Genomic DNA, 17,760 nt, shown 5'->3' with positions numbered 1-17,760 from the left:
TTGTCTCTGATTTTTGTTTTTGTGTGCTATGTCTCTTTCTCTTCTTTCGCTGTCCTCCTCCCTGACACATCTGTGATCCAAATGAATGTCATCACAGATCACAGAAGGCCCGTGTCAGCACACACATGCACACACACACATAAAAGCCCACCCCTCTGGCCTCCTACAAACAATCAAGAGAACATCCAGCAAAACAATACAGCTGCTGCACAAAAGCTTAAATAATACACACACTGTCCAACCATCAGGGCTGTAGGGCATTGGCTGTAGTGAACAGAGCAGGGATGAGTGTGCATAAACGGGAGGTACAAAAAAAAGAAACAGTTCCTATGTTTTTCCTTTAATACTGCTGTATGTTATCCGATTTAATCAACCACCAGAAACTAAGCGATGGAATTGTTTCAAATTGTTCTGTGATTTTTTTTCTGTTTCAAACAATGGTAAGGAAGAAGACACATTGAAACTGATGACCTGAACATGAGAATAAAACAAACCCATTAAAGGACCCACAACCATGTCATTACATAGAAAAAACATTACTCTAGGAGAAAAAACATTAAAAACAAGTTTCTACACAAGCTCAACAGGTGGAACTGTCGAAAAGGGGCTGTATTTTTTACTTAAAAACTCTATAAGACAGACTGAACGGGGATCTAAACGCAGGTCAAGCTCTGATCTTAGACAGAGCGTCTTGTCATCCCAGTCAATATTTACATCTCTCTTTGAACGGACAAATACATTTGACCTCATTTCAACCTGATAAAATATTAACTACATTGAACTTTGATTTGGGTTACAAGTTTAGCTCATTCAAGCTCATTCTGAGATCTGATCAAACTAAGAAAGTAAGAAATTGACAATATACCAGGGAGAATTCAAGCAGAATTCATGGCAGAAATCATTATAAACTTATTCCATGCTCTTAATAGTGGACAAAATTAAATTAAACAATTAACTTATATTACATAATATGAGTAAGCCACAAGGTTCTTCAAACTTCCATATTTACCTTTGAGAGATTTCCTACTGTGCAGAAAGGAATACCAAATAACTGCTTTGTATAAGAATTTAATGGTAATGTATTACACACACCCAGAATGGAATGTTGGCATGTTAGTATGACACAATGATCGCATTTTCCAACGATGAATGAGCAAGTGGAATAAATTCTGCCGAAACAGCAGAATTTGATGAGTGAGTGGAACAGTTACACAGGCAATTCATCTGAGTCTTTATTTATTACTGCAACTGTTAAAATTTAGAACAGACAAGCAGTCAGTAGTTGACACCCAGTTAATTTAACCACCAGTAGCCTATTTAGCAGTTTCAATAAGAGCTGTGTTCTCCATTGGCCCTTGCTGAGCCTGAAGAGGAGCCCACTTCCCAAAGCTGAGGTAACGAGTCCTCTTGTTTGTGTCCGGGTGTCCTTGACTTCCGCAGCGCGTAACTCTAATGTGCATTGTCTCTGAACTGGACCGTCATATCATAGAATTTTGGGGACTGGGTTGTCCCAAAAACAAGAGTATAGTCCGGCTCTCCTGCGTTTTCAGGCCAGATGAACTTGTACTTCTGCAACAGAGTCACTGTAATGAGGAAGAGCTCCATACGAGCCAGAGCCTCTCCAATACACATCCGTGGACCTGTGGTTTAAAACATTCACAACAGTATGATCAATAATGATGACCACCTTAGAGAGAAATACATAAACTGGCCCAGTCATCTTTGATCATTACAAAGTCCTAACTGGCAAGCACCTGGGAGCATCTCTTCACTAAGGGGAATATTTTTTTTAAACTTTTCTTCACAGTTTAAATCTCCAAGAGTTGCTAAACAGTGCTATGTTTCTGTGTAAGACTCCATTAATCAGCTCACCCACCTGCAGAGAAAGGCATGAAATTATCTGGCTTAACAAACTCTCCCTGCTCATTCAGGAAGTTTTCAGGGTTGAATTCACCAGGAAATTTCCACTGGCCCTCCTCAGACAGTGATGAGGACAGGTTGACAATGACAGTAGTTCCCTGTACAACAACACAAGTCCATTAAATTTCCACTGCCTCCATTCAAAACAGCACAGTAGACATATTTTGTATGAATGATAGTGACCCCCCTGTATAACAGACACACAGTAAGTCTATTAAAATGTCTGTTATGGTCCGTGAAATAGCCACATTTCGGTCTCCTTCTCCTTGATCCCTTTGTCCTACATCTTTGTCTTAAAGCACAAACACATCACATCATTGTCATAATAATGAATTGAAGAAAAAAAGAATTGACTGGAGTAAAGACGCAGATGACAGATGGGGCTGTGTTCACATGCTTTGTCAGTGTTAGTATATACCCCTGTAAATAGAAGAAGTGCAGTGGTGCAACATTTAGCACCCCTGAACATACATATACATATGCTGTCCTGGCATCTCTACCCAGGCCTTCTTAATTACTCAGCACTTTGCATCTTCCATTGAGTTATCTATTGATTGAGAAGAAAAATATCCTTTGTATAAATGTACAGACATTTACAAAGAGTATGTCATGCTTCATCTTACCTGGGGTATAGAATATCCATTCAGCTCTGTGTCTTTTGTGGTGCAGTGGAAGATACTGAGAGGAACGGTGTCAGCCAGCCTCTGGCTCTCATGGATCACAGCCTGCATGACAAAGACGGAGAGAGACTGAGAGTTCGGGTACATGATGTGATGTAGCATTAATTTCTTTGTCACATTAAACACAATTTTTCAAAAAGAGAAAACGTTAGGCACAAAATGATAAAACCTGTACTGTTATCAAGACTTTGCAGCAGAGTGGAGTCGACCATTCCTCTACCTGCATGTAGGGCATTTGATGTCTGTCTTCAAAACTGGCTTGATCCTTCCCATCCAGAACCTTGTCTATTTCCTGCTGACAACGCTCTAAGAAACATGAAGAAAGATCTTATCTTATCTTATCTTATCTTATCTTATCTTATCTTATCTTAATATGTGAAATCTGAAGGGCAAAAAAGGTGATCTGTGTCTCTGCAGTTGATTGATTCCATTCCTGGACAACTGCAATGGCATCATCAAAAGAGGCAAAGATAATACTGACATAATTTTTCTATTATTCTATTGAGGCCAAATGCTCCAAGTGTGCTTTAGTCCAATTTCAAATGCATATTTTGAACGACACACTGAAGATCGGTAGATCAACATACCCTGTATGTGTGGGTGGTTCATTAGGTAGAGAAGGGCAGTGAGCAGTGTGTTGGCAGTTGTGTCAGTCCCAGCAAAATGAAAATCCAAAATGAATGCAGCAAGCTGATCTTCACAAAATGAAGAGTCATCATCTCTCTTCTTTGCAGGTAGTGAAGTAAGAAGAAAACAAGTAAATACTCCTCATTCTATACCAACAAAATATTTTTCTATTATTATCAACTGCTCTGGGTAAAATGGATGAATTTGGGTGAAATTGTTCAATGATACACATACCTTATCAATTTCCTCCAGGTAGCTGTCTATAATGTGCCGTGGTTTGCCAGTGACTCTGTTCTTTTTTATTTCAGGCAGCAGCTTGAAATATTTTTCATGGGCCGCCTGACAAATGGTTGTGTTATTATTATTTTTTTCCCAGTATGCATATTGTCTTTTCTCTCCCTGTCTCTGCTAATTGGGATGACCAATTGGAAAACCATTTTGGGAGATGAAATCTACCAGATCAATTATTAAATTAGAATTAGAAATAAAACCCTCCAACTGAAACTGTACAATAAACATAATGCAGTAACAATTCAGCTGATTTCAGGATATTTTGTAATGTGCCGCTGTAAATTGATGTTTTAAAAACATACCCTTATGAATTCAATGGCTGTCTTGAAGGGCAGTGGCAGGCCGCGCACCATGGGAATAAAGTCGTAAATCTGTACGGAGATTGGAGATTGGTTTGTTATGATATTCATAGCAAAACACTTCCATGTAATTGTTTATGTGCATTTTTTTCATTGTTATATAGCATTGTGATATATTTTTCCTTGTCATGTTCAGAGGGTTAGGGTGGAACTACTAGTCCTCCTTAATGCCTGGTGCTGGGGGAAGCCAACAAGTCATACACTATCTGCTCCTCTCATACTGTTTTGTGTACTCAACAGCTGCTGCCGAGAAGATGAAAAAATTGGCCCTTTTGCTTCTTGATGAGCCAATAGTTTATGTCAACTGAGTAACTACTGGCTGAGTTGACCCCAACATACATATTGGCAATTAGTGACATACGATGATCATGCTGTGCTGCTCCTGCAGTCTGAATCTCATCTTTAAGAAAAGCAATGCTATATTGTTGTTGTGTGGGTTGCTATGACTCACCAGACCCCAGCGTCCATTGAATATTTTAGAGGTCTCCTGGAAGAGTCTGACATTAAATTTGAGGAATTCATCTTCAGGATCGTGTCGTTTACCATACAGAACTTGGGAGATGATGTTGGAGGTAGCGTTATGGAATAGCACTTTAGGATTCATGGTTTTACCTGGAATGTAACACAAACAAAAAACTGTCATAATAAATTAGCTTCCTCTAAGATAAGAATTACAACTAGGTCTTCAACATAGGCCTGGAATTGATTGTAAAAGATTAATTTGAGGTTCACGGTGCCTATGATGTTTAGCCATATTAAAAGCAATCCATGTTTTCTCAAAGTGGACATACCAACACTCTGCTCCAGAATAGTCATTATGTGTTGTGTCTCTCCCAGAATCCTTTGCTCCATGGACTCTTTTCCCAGACCAAAGTTTCGCAAGGACATCAGACCAAAGCGACGGTGCTCTTTCCAGCATTGATTATAATCTGCTAGAACCAATCCTGGAGCATTTTCTATTAATGGAAATCCGGTTTTATGCCTTTACAAATGACAGTATATCCATATCGTTGTGATGTCAATTTCAAAAAGTATATTTAGATGAATTTCCATATACTATAGACAGAAGAGGACTAAAATATGAACCTTTCAATTGTACTGCATGATTGGCAAGTTGGTTCTGGGGTCTACCAGCGAAGTCATCAGCTTTGAAGACCAGGGCTTCTTTAATGGCCTGAGCCCCGTTAATGACAACTGCAGGTTTGGGACCAATGAAGAGGCTGAATACTTTACCATACTGTTTGGCCAGCTGATGAAAGACACCACAGGTTATGCTTAAAAAAAACCAGGAACTAAAAATCCCATACATTTGCATATACAACAAACAAAGAAATTAAAAAAGTCAAATGACAAAGTAATACAATAATTGTAATAAGAATTTTAGAATAATACAACTGCTGGTGTATAATTTGACTGTCCTCTAGCAGGATATTTAATTTTAAACTATTAAAACTTACATATGCATATCAACATTACATAGCAACACATAAATCAACTAAATCCTTTTTTACAACATTACCCTCTCTAGATCCACAAGTGGATTTTCCAGACTGAGCTCCAGCAGATTTCCCATCAACGGAATAGGTCGAGGTCCTGGGGGGAAATTTTTGGGTCTTGCAGTCCTAAACAGGAGCAAAAAGAGAAGAAAGGCCACCAGAAATAGAGCCACAGATGCAAGCATGTTCAGTCGTGGATTCTGACCGTTTTATGATCAGTGGCAGACCCAAATGCAGACTCAAAAGAGGAGCAGTCGTATATAAGGAGCAGGTCTAAAACCAAATAGTAGGGGTCATACACCAAAAGAAGAGGTGAAAATCCATGGAAGAAGCCATGCCCATACATACACACACACACACACACACACACACACACACACACACACACACACACACACACACACACACACACAGAGAGAGAGAGAGAGACACACACAGATAGAGAGACAGAGAGAGCGACAGAGAGAGACAGACAGGGGAAAAAGAGGAAAGGGGAAACAAGGGCAGCCATGTGACCTGAAAAAAAGTCAATTCAGGTCGGCAATGCCGTGAAATGCCTTTATCATACTTCAGGGTGCATTGACATACACAGAAGCACCATCATCACATTTCAAATATCGTTAACAGACTTGAGGCAATGTTTAGGGAAAAGAAAGGGCTGACATTAACTATACATTTCACATACACCCATTATCTATTATATTATTATTCCTCTCGTGTGCATCGCCAGTGTTTTCATACATGAGAGGTCCACAAAGAAATCCTTCCTCTCTGCATTGTAAAACCTCACTAACACCAAAAGCTGCATATCATCACTTCTGTCAGTTGATTTGTCCTCTGCTAACCCTTATTCCGGGTGCACTCTTAATATTTAAAACCATCTGTATAAATGCCTTCATTATTATTGTGGGTTGCTTGCACATTAACTTGCACAAGGACATGACATTAGTTTGACAAATAGACAATCTGAACGGTCATGGGCAGCAATATCAAATCAGTTCAGGTCAAGTGGTGATTGGATGTTGAGCTTGGCTGTGGCCAAATAACTCTACATTATCATCAGGAGATATGTGTGTTGTTGTTTGAGTCATAGTTTTATTTACAATTTATTTGCAATTTTTAATGTTTACAACAGACAAGCAGCAGATAAGCAGTACCCCAGTTGACAAGAAACATTTTTGTTACTCGACTCACAGCAGCTCTGTGTTTCGGGTTGTTGTTCATGTGTGCAATATGTTATTATTCATTCAGTTATCAAGGAGATGCAGTCTTATTGAAATTTGACTTTACATTAGGAGCTTGTTGCCGCTTTGGCTTCACTTCTCTACTGTCCAGTTTCATTTGACAATGACCTCTGTGGGATCAATCAAGTGTACCCGTCTGTCTGTCTAGTCTCTGAGCTGGACCTTCATATGATAGGGTTTTGGGGTTTGGCTTAACCCAAAAACAGGAGTATAGTCTGGCTCTCCTGCGTTTTCAGGCCAGATGAACTTGTACTTCCTCAACAGAGACACTGTGATGAGGAAGAGCTCCATACGAGCTAAAGCCTCTCCAAGACACATCCGTGGACCTGTGGTTTAAAACATTCACAACAGTATGATCAATGATACTGAAAAGTCTTAGCATTGGGACTGTACTGAAGAGCTTAGCAATTACAAATTCCTTACTGGCCAACATCTGAGAGCATCCCTTCACTGATAGAATATTACTTTATTGGGAGAATATTACTCAGAACTTGTTTTTCTTCACAGTTTAAATCTTCAAGTGTTGCTTAACAGTGCTATGTATGTTTCTGTGTAAGAATGCAATGATCAGCTCACCCACCTGCAGAGAAAGGCATGAAAATCTCTGGTTTAACAAACTCTCCCTGCTCATTCAGGAAGTTTTCAGGGTTGAATTCACCAGGAAATTTCCACTGGCCCTCCTCAGACAGTGATGAGGACAGGTTGACGATAACAATAGTTCCCTGAACAGAAAAACAACAAACATAATCCATTGAACTCCATCAGTAATGGCTTGAAAAAATAAAACATTGACGCAGGTAAAGAAGCAGATGCTGCAGATGGGTGATGGAGCTGTGCTCACTTGCTTTGTCAGTGTCAGTATATACCCTTATAAATATTATCATTATCTGCCTCTGAATCAGATATAAACGGTTCCACGCAGAAACGTTAGGGTGTGAAAGCTAAATACACACCTACAACTACAATACACATGTCATGTTCTCCCTTGCAAAAGGTACCAATAGGGACAGCTACAACATATCCAATGACTGGAGATCCTTCATAGATTTTGATTCCGTCTTACCTGGGGTATGGAATATCCCATCAGCTCAGTGTCTTTGGTGGTGCTGTGGGAGAAAGCGAGAGGAACGGTGTCAGCCACCCTCTGGATCTCATGGATCACAGCCTGCATGAGAAAGACAGACATTACTGTAACATGGTATAAGCTTTATATACACTGGTTGTATTATAGAACTGCACTAAAATGGACAGAGATTGAGAAAGTTAGGATCACCTATTGTGCTATTTAGTGTTGATTTCATCATACTAAATGCCATCTTTGGAAAACAAAATAATGCAACTGTACTGTAACTATGACTTTACAGCACAGCGGAGTCCATCATTCCTCTACCTGCACGTAGGGCATTTGATGTCTGTCTTCAAAACTGGCTTGATCCTTCCCATCCAGACCCTTGTCTATTTCTTGCTGACAGCGCTCTGAGAAATATAAAGAAAAAGAGACCAGGGAGGGAGAGAAAGAGCAAAGCAGGTGAGAGGGAGTAAACTGAAAAAGGGAGAATGTCTGTGAAGAGTGTCAATGTCACAATAAAGTTCAAATCCTAGTATCTTGTACAGTAAGTTCAGATCCAACCACTTCTTTTTTTAAATGTTGAGATTGAATTTGTGTTGTATTAAGATATCATATGTCACCAAATGAATAAGTGTCAAAGTAATATGTACTCTAAGGGCATTTCTGTTCTATTTCAGCATTTGTTTCATTTTCAGTTCAGTTTGATTAATTTCTATTTTAGTTTAGATTTGAATCTTCATCATTACATTTTTAATTTATTTAGTTTTATTTAGCTGCCAAAAAGGGGGAGAAACCTGAAAGCGGAGAAGACACACCACACAAACGTTGATCAATTTTGACAAATATGGCCTCCTTCCAGAGCTGAGCAATCAGGAGACTTTTCATTGAAAACTGCTCAAATCTGTAGGCCCTGTTATCTGTCCTAGCAGTTTTTCAGTTCAACAAACTGAAAGTCTGACTTCCTTCTCTGGATCTGCAAGACTGTCATTTGTGACATTTTCCATCCGACAATGATCTGATATGGACTATGTACAGGCTATTGGGTTTTAAAATAAAAAAAACTATTATTATTGTTGTTATTGTTGTTTTTATTTCACTTTAGTACTTGTGTCTCACTTATTCTTATAGTTTACATTATGTTTGTTAAAAGTATATATTGTATATTTATTATCAAAACACGAAACACTTTTGTTATAATTTTACAAGGTCAGATGTAATAATTAATGTAATTTGAAGGAAATCAAACCTTTCATCCTAAACTTCTAGTCAGTTGTTCTAAACCTGTTCATACCCTGTATGTGTGGGTGGTTCATTAGGTAGAGAAAGGCAGTGAGTAGTGTGTTGGCAGTTGTTTCAGTCCCAGCAAAGTGAAAATCCAAAGCAAATGCAGAAAGCTGATCTTCACAAAATGAAGAGTCTTCATCTCTCCTCTTTGCAGATAGACAAGAAAGAAGAAAACAAGTAAACACTCGCCATGCTATATCAACATTAGACATGCTCATATCATTATCAACTGCACTTGGTATTTGAAAAAAAGGTTAAATAGTTCAATAATACACATACCTTATCGATTTCATCCAGGTAGCAGTCTGTAATGTGCTGTGGTTTGGCAGTGACTCTGTTCTTTTTTATTTCAGCCACCAGCTTCGCCTGTTTTTCATGGGCCATCTGACAAAGTGTTTTGTTGAAATAGTGTTTCAATGAAATAAAGTGTTTTGTTGAAATAAATTGGTTAGAACAAGTAAGGCCCTTTTGCCCTTTTTGAGGTTTCTCAAGGGCACATACTAACAATAACAATAACAATTTATTTTCCCAGGATACACCTTTTCTCCTCTCTCTCCCTATCTCAACTGATGGGATCAATCAAGTCTGGGAGACTCAAACTCTCTGCTCATCTCAGCACATTCTTGTCCACTGCATGCCTTAAGTATCTGGACACCTGGATATTAATCATACATGATATTTTTCACAAGTGAGTGCTGACAGTAGATCCAATGGAATGAACATGGATTTGCTTTCACTTTGATTTCAACTAGATAAACTAAAAGTGCACTAGAAATATAATTTCTCTTATTTGAAGAAATGGACTGATACAATTCAGATGTTGTTAACTTTTCTTCTTTTTAAAATACTTGTTAAGTATTTAAAACGTACCGTTAACAATTTAAAGGCTTTCTTGAAGGGCAGTGGCAGGCTGCGCACAATGGGAACAAAGTCGTAAAGCTGTAGGCAGATAAAAATGTATTAATTGGAAGATTTATAATTGTGCACATAGCAAAGCATTTCAATGTAATTGTTTCACTTTTTACTTAAACCTTCTAAACATTTTTGATAGAAACATTACATGGTCTGGGCTGCATTCACTAAGAGTTTGTTGGCATGTTTTTGGAGTGCAGCAGATTACTGAGACAATCGTTCACTTTGGTATAAAAGCATGAAATTTGGCACAGATACTCTCTAAGGGCCACTATTTTGGAAAAAGATGTTGGCCACTCAAAAATTCAATATGGCATTTTTCAAGATGGCCGCCATTGCTATTGAATGGTTATTATATAAATTATTCAAACAGTGATCCAAGCACAACATTCGATATAAATACTCTCTAAAGGACATGATAATGGGAAAAGATGCTTGTCCCAAATTCAAGATGGCTGCCATTTTTATAGATGGCCACCGTTCCTGTAGAATATTAATTATTTCAATTGTTCAAATGGTGATGCAAGCATAAAATTAGGCGGAATTACTCTTCAAGGAACTCTCTTTTGGAAAAAGGTATGTGCCACTCAAAAATTCAGGATGGCGACCATTTTCAAGATGGCCACCATTTCTGTCAAATAGTCATAATGTCTGCTTTGTCTGCCTCCTCTCCTTTGACCTGTCCGGCTTAGTTAAACTTGCAAGGGATATAAAATCCCTGCCGGCATAGCTCTCAGGTTCATTAGAGTACACAAGCCTCTCCACCACAGCAAGGTGCAGTCCACAGAGAGGAGGGGCCACTGTTAGAAAAAGGAAGTGGCCAGTAAAAATTCAGGATGGAAACCATTTTTCAAGATGCCTGCCATTCCTGTCCTATGCTCATTGCCACTGTTTCCAAATAGTGATACTTTGCTTGATTCCTTCTCAAAGTAGCTTCTATACCACCACCTTCATCCAGTCGTTCCAGGTCCAGGGCCATTAGCATTTTGTTGATCTTGTGAAACAGTGGAATGTTGGTGGCAATCATTTTATAGCCATCATATTGAGAAACACGATGGGTAGATGGTGATTGGAGGGGTTCCTTTGTGTCTGTCTGACAGAAAATACATTTCATCCAATCAGTTGGCCTCTTGGCTGACATGGGACTTTCATTTATCATTTTGGGGGTTTGTTGTATGATTAAGGCTGCGGGGTTATCCTTTTACCACCTGAATCATAGACATAGTACACATTTATGTATGGGATACAACTAGGTTCGGGTAACCTACACCTAGCCCGATCATTCATCCAGTGCCATTTAAGTCCCATGTGATCTGTACACCTTCCGGGTAAGCAAACATGAACAAGTCATGTATTGCGCCGCTTACCCTTTGCTCGGCTCTCCCACGCTGGCACAACCTGTCAATTCAGGTGCGGCTATCTAACTGCATAAATTACTAGCTAAATGATGAGGGGCTGTTAGACAGCATTTGGGACACTGAACTTAGCTATACTATTACTACTAGTCAAGAACTACAGTGTAAGTAAAACTAGATCAGCTGACACTGAACCCCATGCTGAGTTCCACAGCAGTGAAGTCACCAGTGTGCCCTGGTTGTGTAATGACGTTCACTCTATTAAACAAAACCTTCCTTAACACATTACATTGAGCTCTGACAGAAATGGTGGCCATCTGGAATTTTTGAGTGGCACACACCTTTTTCCATGAGAATGTTCCTTTAAGAATATTTGTACCAGTCTTGATGATTATGGAGGACTAAAAGTGCCAAAATTAAATAAATACGCCATTAAATAATTAATTAGAAGTGTCAATAATTAATTAAATGTGTCAAGAATTAATTAAATGTGTCATTAAATGTGAAATAATTGATTAAAGAAAACAAGTCATACAATTAAAAAAAAAAACATTTAATTATTTCAGTGTAATTTTATCTGTCAAATTTACCCGTCAAAGTTAGGGCACCCAGGAAAAGCCACCCCTGGCCGGGCACTCACACTGACATGTCCCCCTGCTCTCCCATTGAGGCTATAAACAGCTCCATCCACACATGGAGGAAAATCACCAAAGTGTATAAAATGATGCATAGTGCCCATATAGGAGGAGAGTGGCACCCAGGAATAGCCACCTCTGGTCGGGCAAAAACATCCTGAGCTGTCCCCCTGGCTGCAGCACCAGCCGCACTTGGAGGAAAATGGCCAAAGTGTGTAAAATGCACTTGAGTAGAGGGCCGGACACCCGGGAAAAGCCACCTCTGGCCGGCCACGCATCCTGACAGCTCCCCTGCAGGCTCAAAGCTCCGGCCACACTTGGAGAAAGTAGCCTAAGTGTGTGAAATGGGAAACATGCACATAAAGTAGAGAGCCACACACCCGGGAGATGACACCTCTGTGCCAGCCACTCATACTGACCGGTTCCCCCTGGCCAGAGCGCCAGCACCACGCTCAGCTACAGGCTCTTCTATGCAGGCTCAAAGCTGCTGCAACACTAACCCTAACCCTAACCCTAAAAATGGGGGAAATGCACATTAAATAGATAGCCACACACACAACAGGAGATGACGCCTCTGGCTGGCCACTCACCCTGACCCAGCTCTTCCGTGGAGGCCTAAACCTCCGGCCACACTCAAGATGAAAAGGGACAAAGTGTGTAAAAGTGCGCGTCAAACAGAGAGCCACACACCGGGGAATAAACACACCACACTCCCTCCTCCGGTCTGGACCTCCAGGACCTGAGCACCAGCCGAACATGTGCACCCAGACTTAAGCACCCTTCACCGGAATAAAATCCTCCATCCGCCGTCGCTGAAGTGTCACGCCCCTGGTAGCCCTCATAAACTCATGCGCCCCTGGTAACCCTCACAAACTCATGTGCCCCTGGTAGACTGATCATACTCGTGCGCCCCTGGTAACCCTCACAAACTCGTGTGCCCCTGGTAACCTGATCATACTCGTGCACCCCTGGTAACCCTCACAGACACATGCGCCCCTGGTAGACTGATCATACTCGTGAGCCCCTGGTAGAGCCAGTATGTGGCCGGGCTGCAGCGCACATACACCGGGCTGATGGCTCCATCCATTGGGCACTTATGGATCATTTTAAACACTTTGCCGCTTTTTGACAGAGTCCAACTCCAGACATACACAGGGGTATTTTAAACATTATGTGGCCGGGCTGCAGCGCACATCAGCGGGACTTGTGGCTTACTCTATGGCAAACTCACGGAGCTTTTCATCACGTTGACGTATTATTGCACGAGTGTTTTCACACAAACGTAGCGGGGAATTCAACGATATGCTGCCGGCCAGCACGATACAGTAACCGAACTATCGGCATTTACGATGGCAAACTCACGGAGCTTTGCAACACTTTGACACAACATAGACAGAGTGATTATCCCACAAACGTAGCGGGGATTTTAACGATATGCTGCCGGCCGGCACGAGACATTAACCCGCGTATTAACTTCCTCCATGGCTAACTCGCGGAGCATTTCAACACTTACACATATGATTGTCAACGAGTGTTTCCTCGCACAAACGGAGCAGGAGTTTAAACGATATGTTTCCGGCCAGCACGAGACATTCACCGGGCTTTTACGTGACGGGTCGCTTGTGGTGCATTTAAAGACTGACGGATGTTTTTTTTAACTTTCGCTTTCACCCACATAACCTCATTTCGAGCTGTCACGATGTGTGACTGTCCCACACGGCACTCACGTGCCGAGTATGGAGCTGTTGAGTAACATGAACAGCTTCATTCACTGTGAATGTCCTCCAGGTGAGCTGAGAGGGGGCTGCCGTGATGTGTGGCTGGCCCACACGACACCTGCTGGGTGTCTGACACTCACTCATGGGCCATGGATGGAGATGTTGAGTACCATGCACAGCTTCATTCACTGTGAATATCCTCCAGGTGAGCTGATGTGATGTGTGGTTGGCCCACATGAGACCTGCTGGGTGTATGTCACTCACTCATGGGACATGGATGGAGCTGTTGAGTACCATGCACAGCTTCATTCACTATGAATGTCCTCCAGGTGAGCTGAGAGGGGGCTGCCGTGATATGTGGCTGGCCCACAAGAGACCTGCTGGGTGTTTATCTCTCACTCATGGGACATGGATGGAGCTGTTGAGTACCATGAACAGCTTCATTCTCTATGATCGCCTCCAGGTGAGCTGAGAGGGGGGCTACCGTGATGTGTGGCTGGCCCACACGACACCTGCTGGGTGTCTGCCTCTCACTCATGGGCCATGGATGGAGCTATTCAGCACTCTGAACAACTTCCAACACTCTGAATGTCCTCCAGGTGAGCTGAGAGGGAGCTGCTGTGATGTGTGGCTGGCCCACACGGCGCCTGCTGGGTGTTTGTGTCTCACTCATGGGCCATGGATGGAGCTATTCAGCACTCTGAACAACTTTCTCCTCTCTGAATGTCTTCCAGAGAGGAAGACATTCAAAATTGTCGGGCACTTTAAGCATAGTCCATCTAACGCTCAGGAATTAAACGAACAGCAAGTTGCACACGGACTTAAGCAATAATCACTTGCTCAAGACGTTGCAACAAGATGGAATTCTATCTTGGTGGTAAAGAGCATCCAGAGAAACAAATCTCCACTGACCACTACCCTGGTGCAGCAAAAGTCAAGGTTGCCATGTTGACTGACCAGGAGCTTGCCAAACTGCAAAAGCTGGAGGAACTACTTGAACCTTGCAGGTAAGTTATTTATTTCTTGTTTCTCCTCCCTCTGTTTCTTTCTCCCTATCTCCTGTGTACAGTATATGTGTGTATATGAGGATGTCCATCTTGCTGTTTTCTTCTGATTCAGATACAGATGACGAGGAGGAGTCCATAGAGCATTGTCTGGATGGCTACAAAGCGGAGCCAAAAATGGGCATAGAGGGGTGTCCACTACAATGATGGTCAAAGACAGAGGGAGCACATGCCAGGCTGGCATCCATTGCACGCAAGTACCTGTCAACCCCTGCAACCACAGTGCCTTGTGAGAGGTTGTTCTCACTCTCAGGCCACATCATTCAAAAGAAGCGAGCTTCTTTGTCCCCTGATAACGTTATCATAAAAAGATATTTATTATAAGCTTCAGTCTTAAGTAGAAAAATGCAATTAATTTATTGATAGATTAATCGCGATTAATAACAGAAATTTGTGCGATTAATTAGTTAATTTTTTTTAATGGATTGACAGCAGAGAGAGAGAGAGAGAGAGAGAGAGAGAGAGAGAGAGAGAGAGAGAGAGATGTGTGGAATATGTGCACGGCAATAATTGGAATTTCTGCAACAACAAAATATATATAATTGTAATTCAGTCTGTTAAGTGCTGGAACTACTAGTCCTCCTTGATCTGTGCTGGGGAAGAAACAGAACCAAGTGCAGGCACAACCTTAGACCCTTAAAATATCTGCTCCTCTAATTCTTATTTGTGTACCTAACAGTTGCAGCAAAGAAGATGAAAAAGGTTTGGCAATCTTAATGATGAGCCGTAGTTTATGTTGGAACACACAATCCCCTACCTACGCTGTATAGTGGCAATGCTGACTCTCTTGTGCATTTTTGCTTGACTGCACATACACTGTTCTTCATCAGTTTCTCATGCTATGCTGCACTTACAGTATTTGGCAGCAATATTTTTCCATATCTTTACTGACTTCTGAAACACACAGCAAGTTTTTGTGTGGGTTGCTATGACTTACCAGGCCCCAGCGTCCATTGAATATTCTTGCGGCATCGTGGAATAGGCCAACATAAAATTTAAGTGACTCATCGTCATAATCGTGTCGTTTACCATACAGAACTTTGGAGATGATGTTGGAGGCTGCGTTATGGAAGAGCACTTTGGGATTCATGGTTTTACCTAGAACATAACACAAATAAGAAATCTTAGTGGTCTAAATTGACATAATAAATCAGCTTACTCTAAACTCGGTATAACAACTAGATCTTCACCATAGGCATGAAATTGATGCAAAGATTATCAAGTTAACATACCAACATTCTGCTCCAGTATCTTAATGATGCATTGTGTCTCTCCTAGAATCCTTTGCTCCATGGACTCTTTCCCCAGACCAAAATTTCTCAAGGACATCAGACCAAAGCGACGTTGCTCTTTCCAACCTTGATTATAATCCACTAGAATGACTCCTGGGCCTTTTTCTAGGTAACAGTTAGTAAACATTGGGAGTTATTCCTTTGAAAATTCAGTTTCTCTACACCTCGCACTGATTTTAATGTCAAGTATAATAAACACAAAGGAATTCCTGGTGACATTAGAGTGGGATTGACCTCCTTTCAAAACAGCACCCATTGCCCAGGAAGCCAACAATACCTAGAAAATGAGTAAAATGTGTACCATTCTTTTGTACTGCATGATTGACCAGAAGGTCCTGGGGTCTACCAGCGAAGTCAGTTGCTTTGAACACCAGGGCTTCTTTAATGGCTTGAACCCCGTTGAGGACAACTGCAGGTCTCTGACCAATGAAGAGGCTGTAGATTTTACCATATTGTTTGGTCAGCTAATGACACAAAAGCCACAGTTAAAATTTTTCCGCACCACACGATGGATTACCTGCAAAACCCTGTAACTTGCTCAAAATCCGTAGTTCATATCTCAATAGTAAATATTTATGCCAAATGAATATTCAACACCATCAGAATAACATGTCCTTGTGTCTGTTTTTTTGCAAACAAGATAGTCTAAATGCTTCCCCATGTCTGTAAGGTATGTAATCCAACAATGTGCACTGTACTGGAATATACTTCTACAAAATGTTGTGATGGAGGACACGATAGTCCAACAGTCGCCTGCGCCCTTCAACCAGCCTCGGCCCTTGTACCATTTTGCATGTAATGTCTTATGCAATGAACTAATGCCTACATGTTTTGCGGGGTGAGACTATTCAACCAGTACCAGTATAATACATTTGATCAACATGACATAAGGAAAAATAATGTAGGAAACAGTGGACAATTTTGCATGATCATTTGCATGAATGTGTCAAATAATTTGCAATTTGTTCCAAAGAATGAGAAATCGCTTTTATGCTGCACAAGTGACTGGATGATGTGGAGGTTGAACAAGTAGTTTTGAGAACTAACCCCACGACCCCAAGAGGAAAAGTGGACATAGAGAATGAATGAATGAATTCTGATCAGAGAACTGTAGTGCGATGGTGAGAAACTGTAATACACTGCAAACACAGAGATGAAAAAGGGGCAGTAATAAATAAATCAATTTAAATAAAAATAAAACTGTTGATGTTTACTTTGTCGGGTTAAACTATCCAAACTTACAAACGTATGCATATCGACATCACATATTATCATACAAATCAACTAAATGATACATGATAAAGCAACTGATTTGATTTCTCAAATATGGTTTTATTATCCTTTATCAATTTTGCAACATTACCCTCTCCAGAGACACGAGTGGATGGTCCAGACTGAGCTGCAGCAGGTTTCCCAAGAATGGGATGGGTCGTGGTCCTGGAGGGAAATTGTTGGGCCTGCGAATTCGAAAGAGCAGCAAAAAGAGAAGAAAAGCCACCAGAAATAGAGCGAATGATGCAAACATGTTTAATCAGTGAGTCTGACTATATTGAGAATTACTCTGCCTCATCCACATTATATAAACTTTGCAAACACAACCTTTGCACAGCCATGTGATCTGCAATAATAGCCACTTTAGGTTTGGGGTATTACGGTGACGCATTGCTGTAAACTGCCTTTTTCTTCTTGCTGTCCCAATGCTAAAATGTACAATTCAGATAGCCCACTGGCCAGCTAAGCTATCAGTGCAACTGGAAAATGGCAAAACTCAAGAAAGCAAATCTGTTTGTGATAACCTGCGGTGATTTGTGTTT

At 41.0% G+C, this 17,760-nt stretch overlaps 2 protein-coding genes across 4 annotated transcripts; both read right to left on the bottom strand.

Moving 5' to 3' along the window:
* Nucleotides 1–1,218: 1,218 nt before the first annotated feature.
* On the bottom strand, nt 1,219–5,656 carry LOC142991805 (cytochrome P450 2D15-like). 2 transcript variants are annotated; one of them, XM_076141938.1, is made up of 11 exons: nt 5,397–5,655; nt 4,964–5,126; nt 4,669–4,833; nt 4,329–4,489; nt 3,821–3,889; nt 3,462–3,566; nt 3,188–3,326; nt 2,821–2,906; nt 2,544–2,645; nt 1,877–2,018; nt 1,219–1,640 (listed from the first exon to the last, which is right to left on the bottom strand). In XM_076141938.1, exons 1-11 carry the CDS (start codon nt 5,556–5,558, stop codon nt 1,450–1,452), a joined length of 1,485 nt encoding a protein of 494 aa, XP_075998053.1. In that variant the 5' UTR covers nt 5,559–5,655; the 3' UTR covers nt 1,219–1,449. The 2 variants fall into 2 exon arrangements, with proteins under 2 accessions (XP_075998053.1, XP_075998054.1); XM_076141939.1 differs by lacking the exon at nt 1,219–1,640 and having other exon boundaries at nt 1,926–2,212; nt 5,397–5,656.
* A 1,095-nt stretch (nt 5,657–6,751) lies between these two features.
* On the bottom strand, nt 6,752–17,508 carry LOC142991806 (cytochrome P450 2D14-like). 2 transcript variants are annotated; one of them, XM_076141940.1, is made up of 11 exons: nt 17,310–17,508; nt 16,248–16,410; nt 15,887–16,051; nt 15,592–15,752; nt 9,841–9,909; nt 9,250–9,354; nt 8,978–9,116; nt 8,008–8,093; nt 7,681–7,782; nt 7,198–7,339; nt 6,752–6,943 (listed from the first exon to the last, which is right to left on the bottom strand). In XM_076141940.1, exons 1-11 carry the CDS (start codon nt 17,469–17,471, stop codon nt 6,762–6,764), a joined length of 1,476 nt encoding a protein of 491 aa, XP_075998055.1. In that variant the 5' UTR covers nt 17,472–17,508; the 3' UTR covers nt 6,752–6,761. The 2 variants fall into 2 exon arrangements, with proteins under 2 accessions (XP_075998055.1, XP_075998056.1); XM_076141941.1 differs by lacking the exon at nt 7,681–7,782.
* Between the last annotated feature and the right edge of the window lie 252 nt (nt 17,509–17,760).

The sequence above is a fragment of the Genypterus blacodes genome, unplaced genomic scaffold (assembly GCF_046128005.1).
Source record: "Genypterus blacodes isolate CSIRO-AG114 ecotype Tasmania unplaced genomic scaffold, CSIRO-AGI_Gbla_v1 ptg000021l_1, whole genome shotgun sequence".
Classification (NCBI taxonomy): domain Eukaryota; kingdom Metazoa; phylum Chordata; class Actinopteri; order Ophidiiformes; family Ophidiidae; genus Genypterus; species Genypterus blacodes.
Note: the sequence above shows the minus strand (reverse complement) of the source record. Positions and strands in the feature narration are given on the sequence as shown.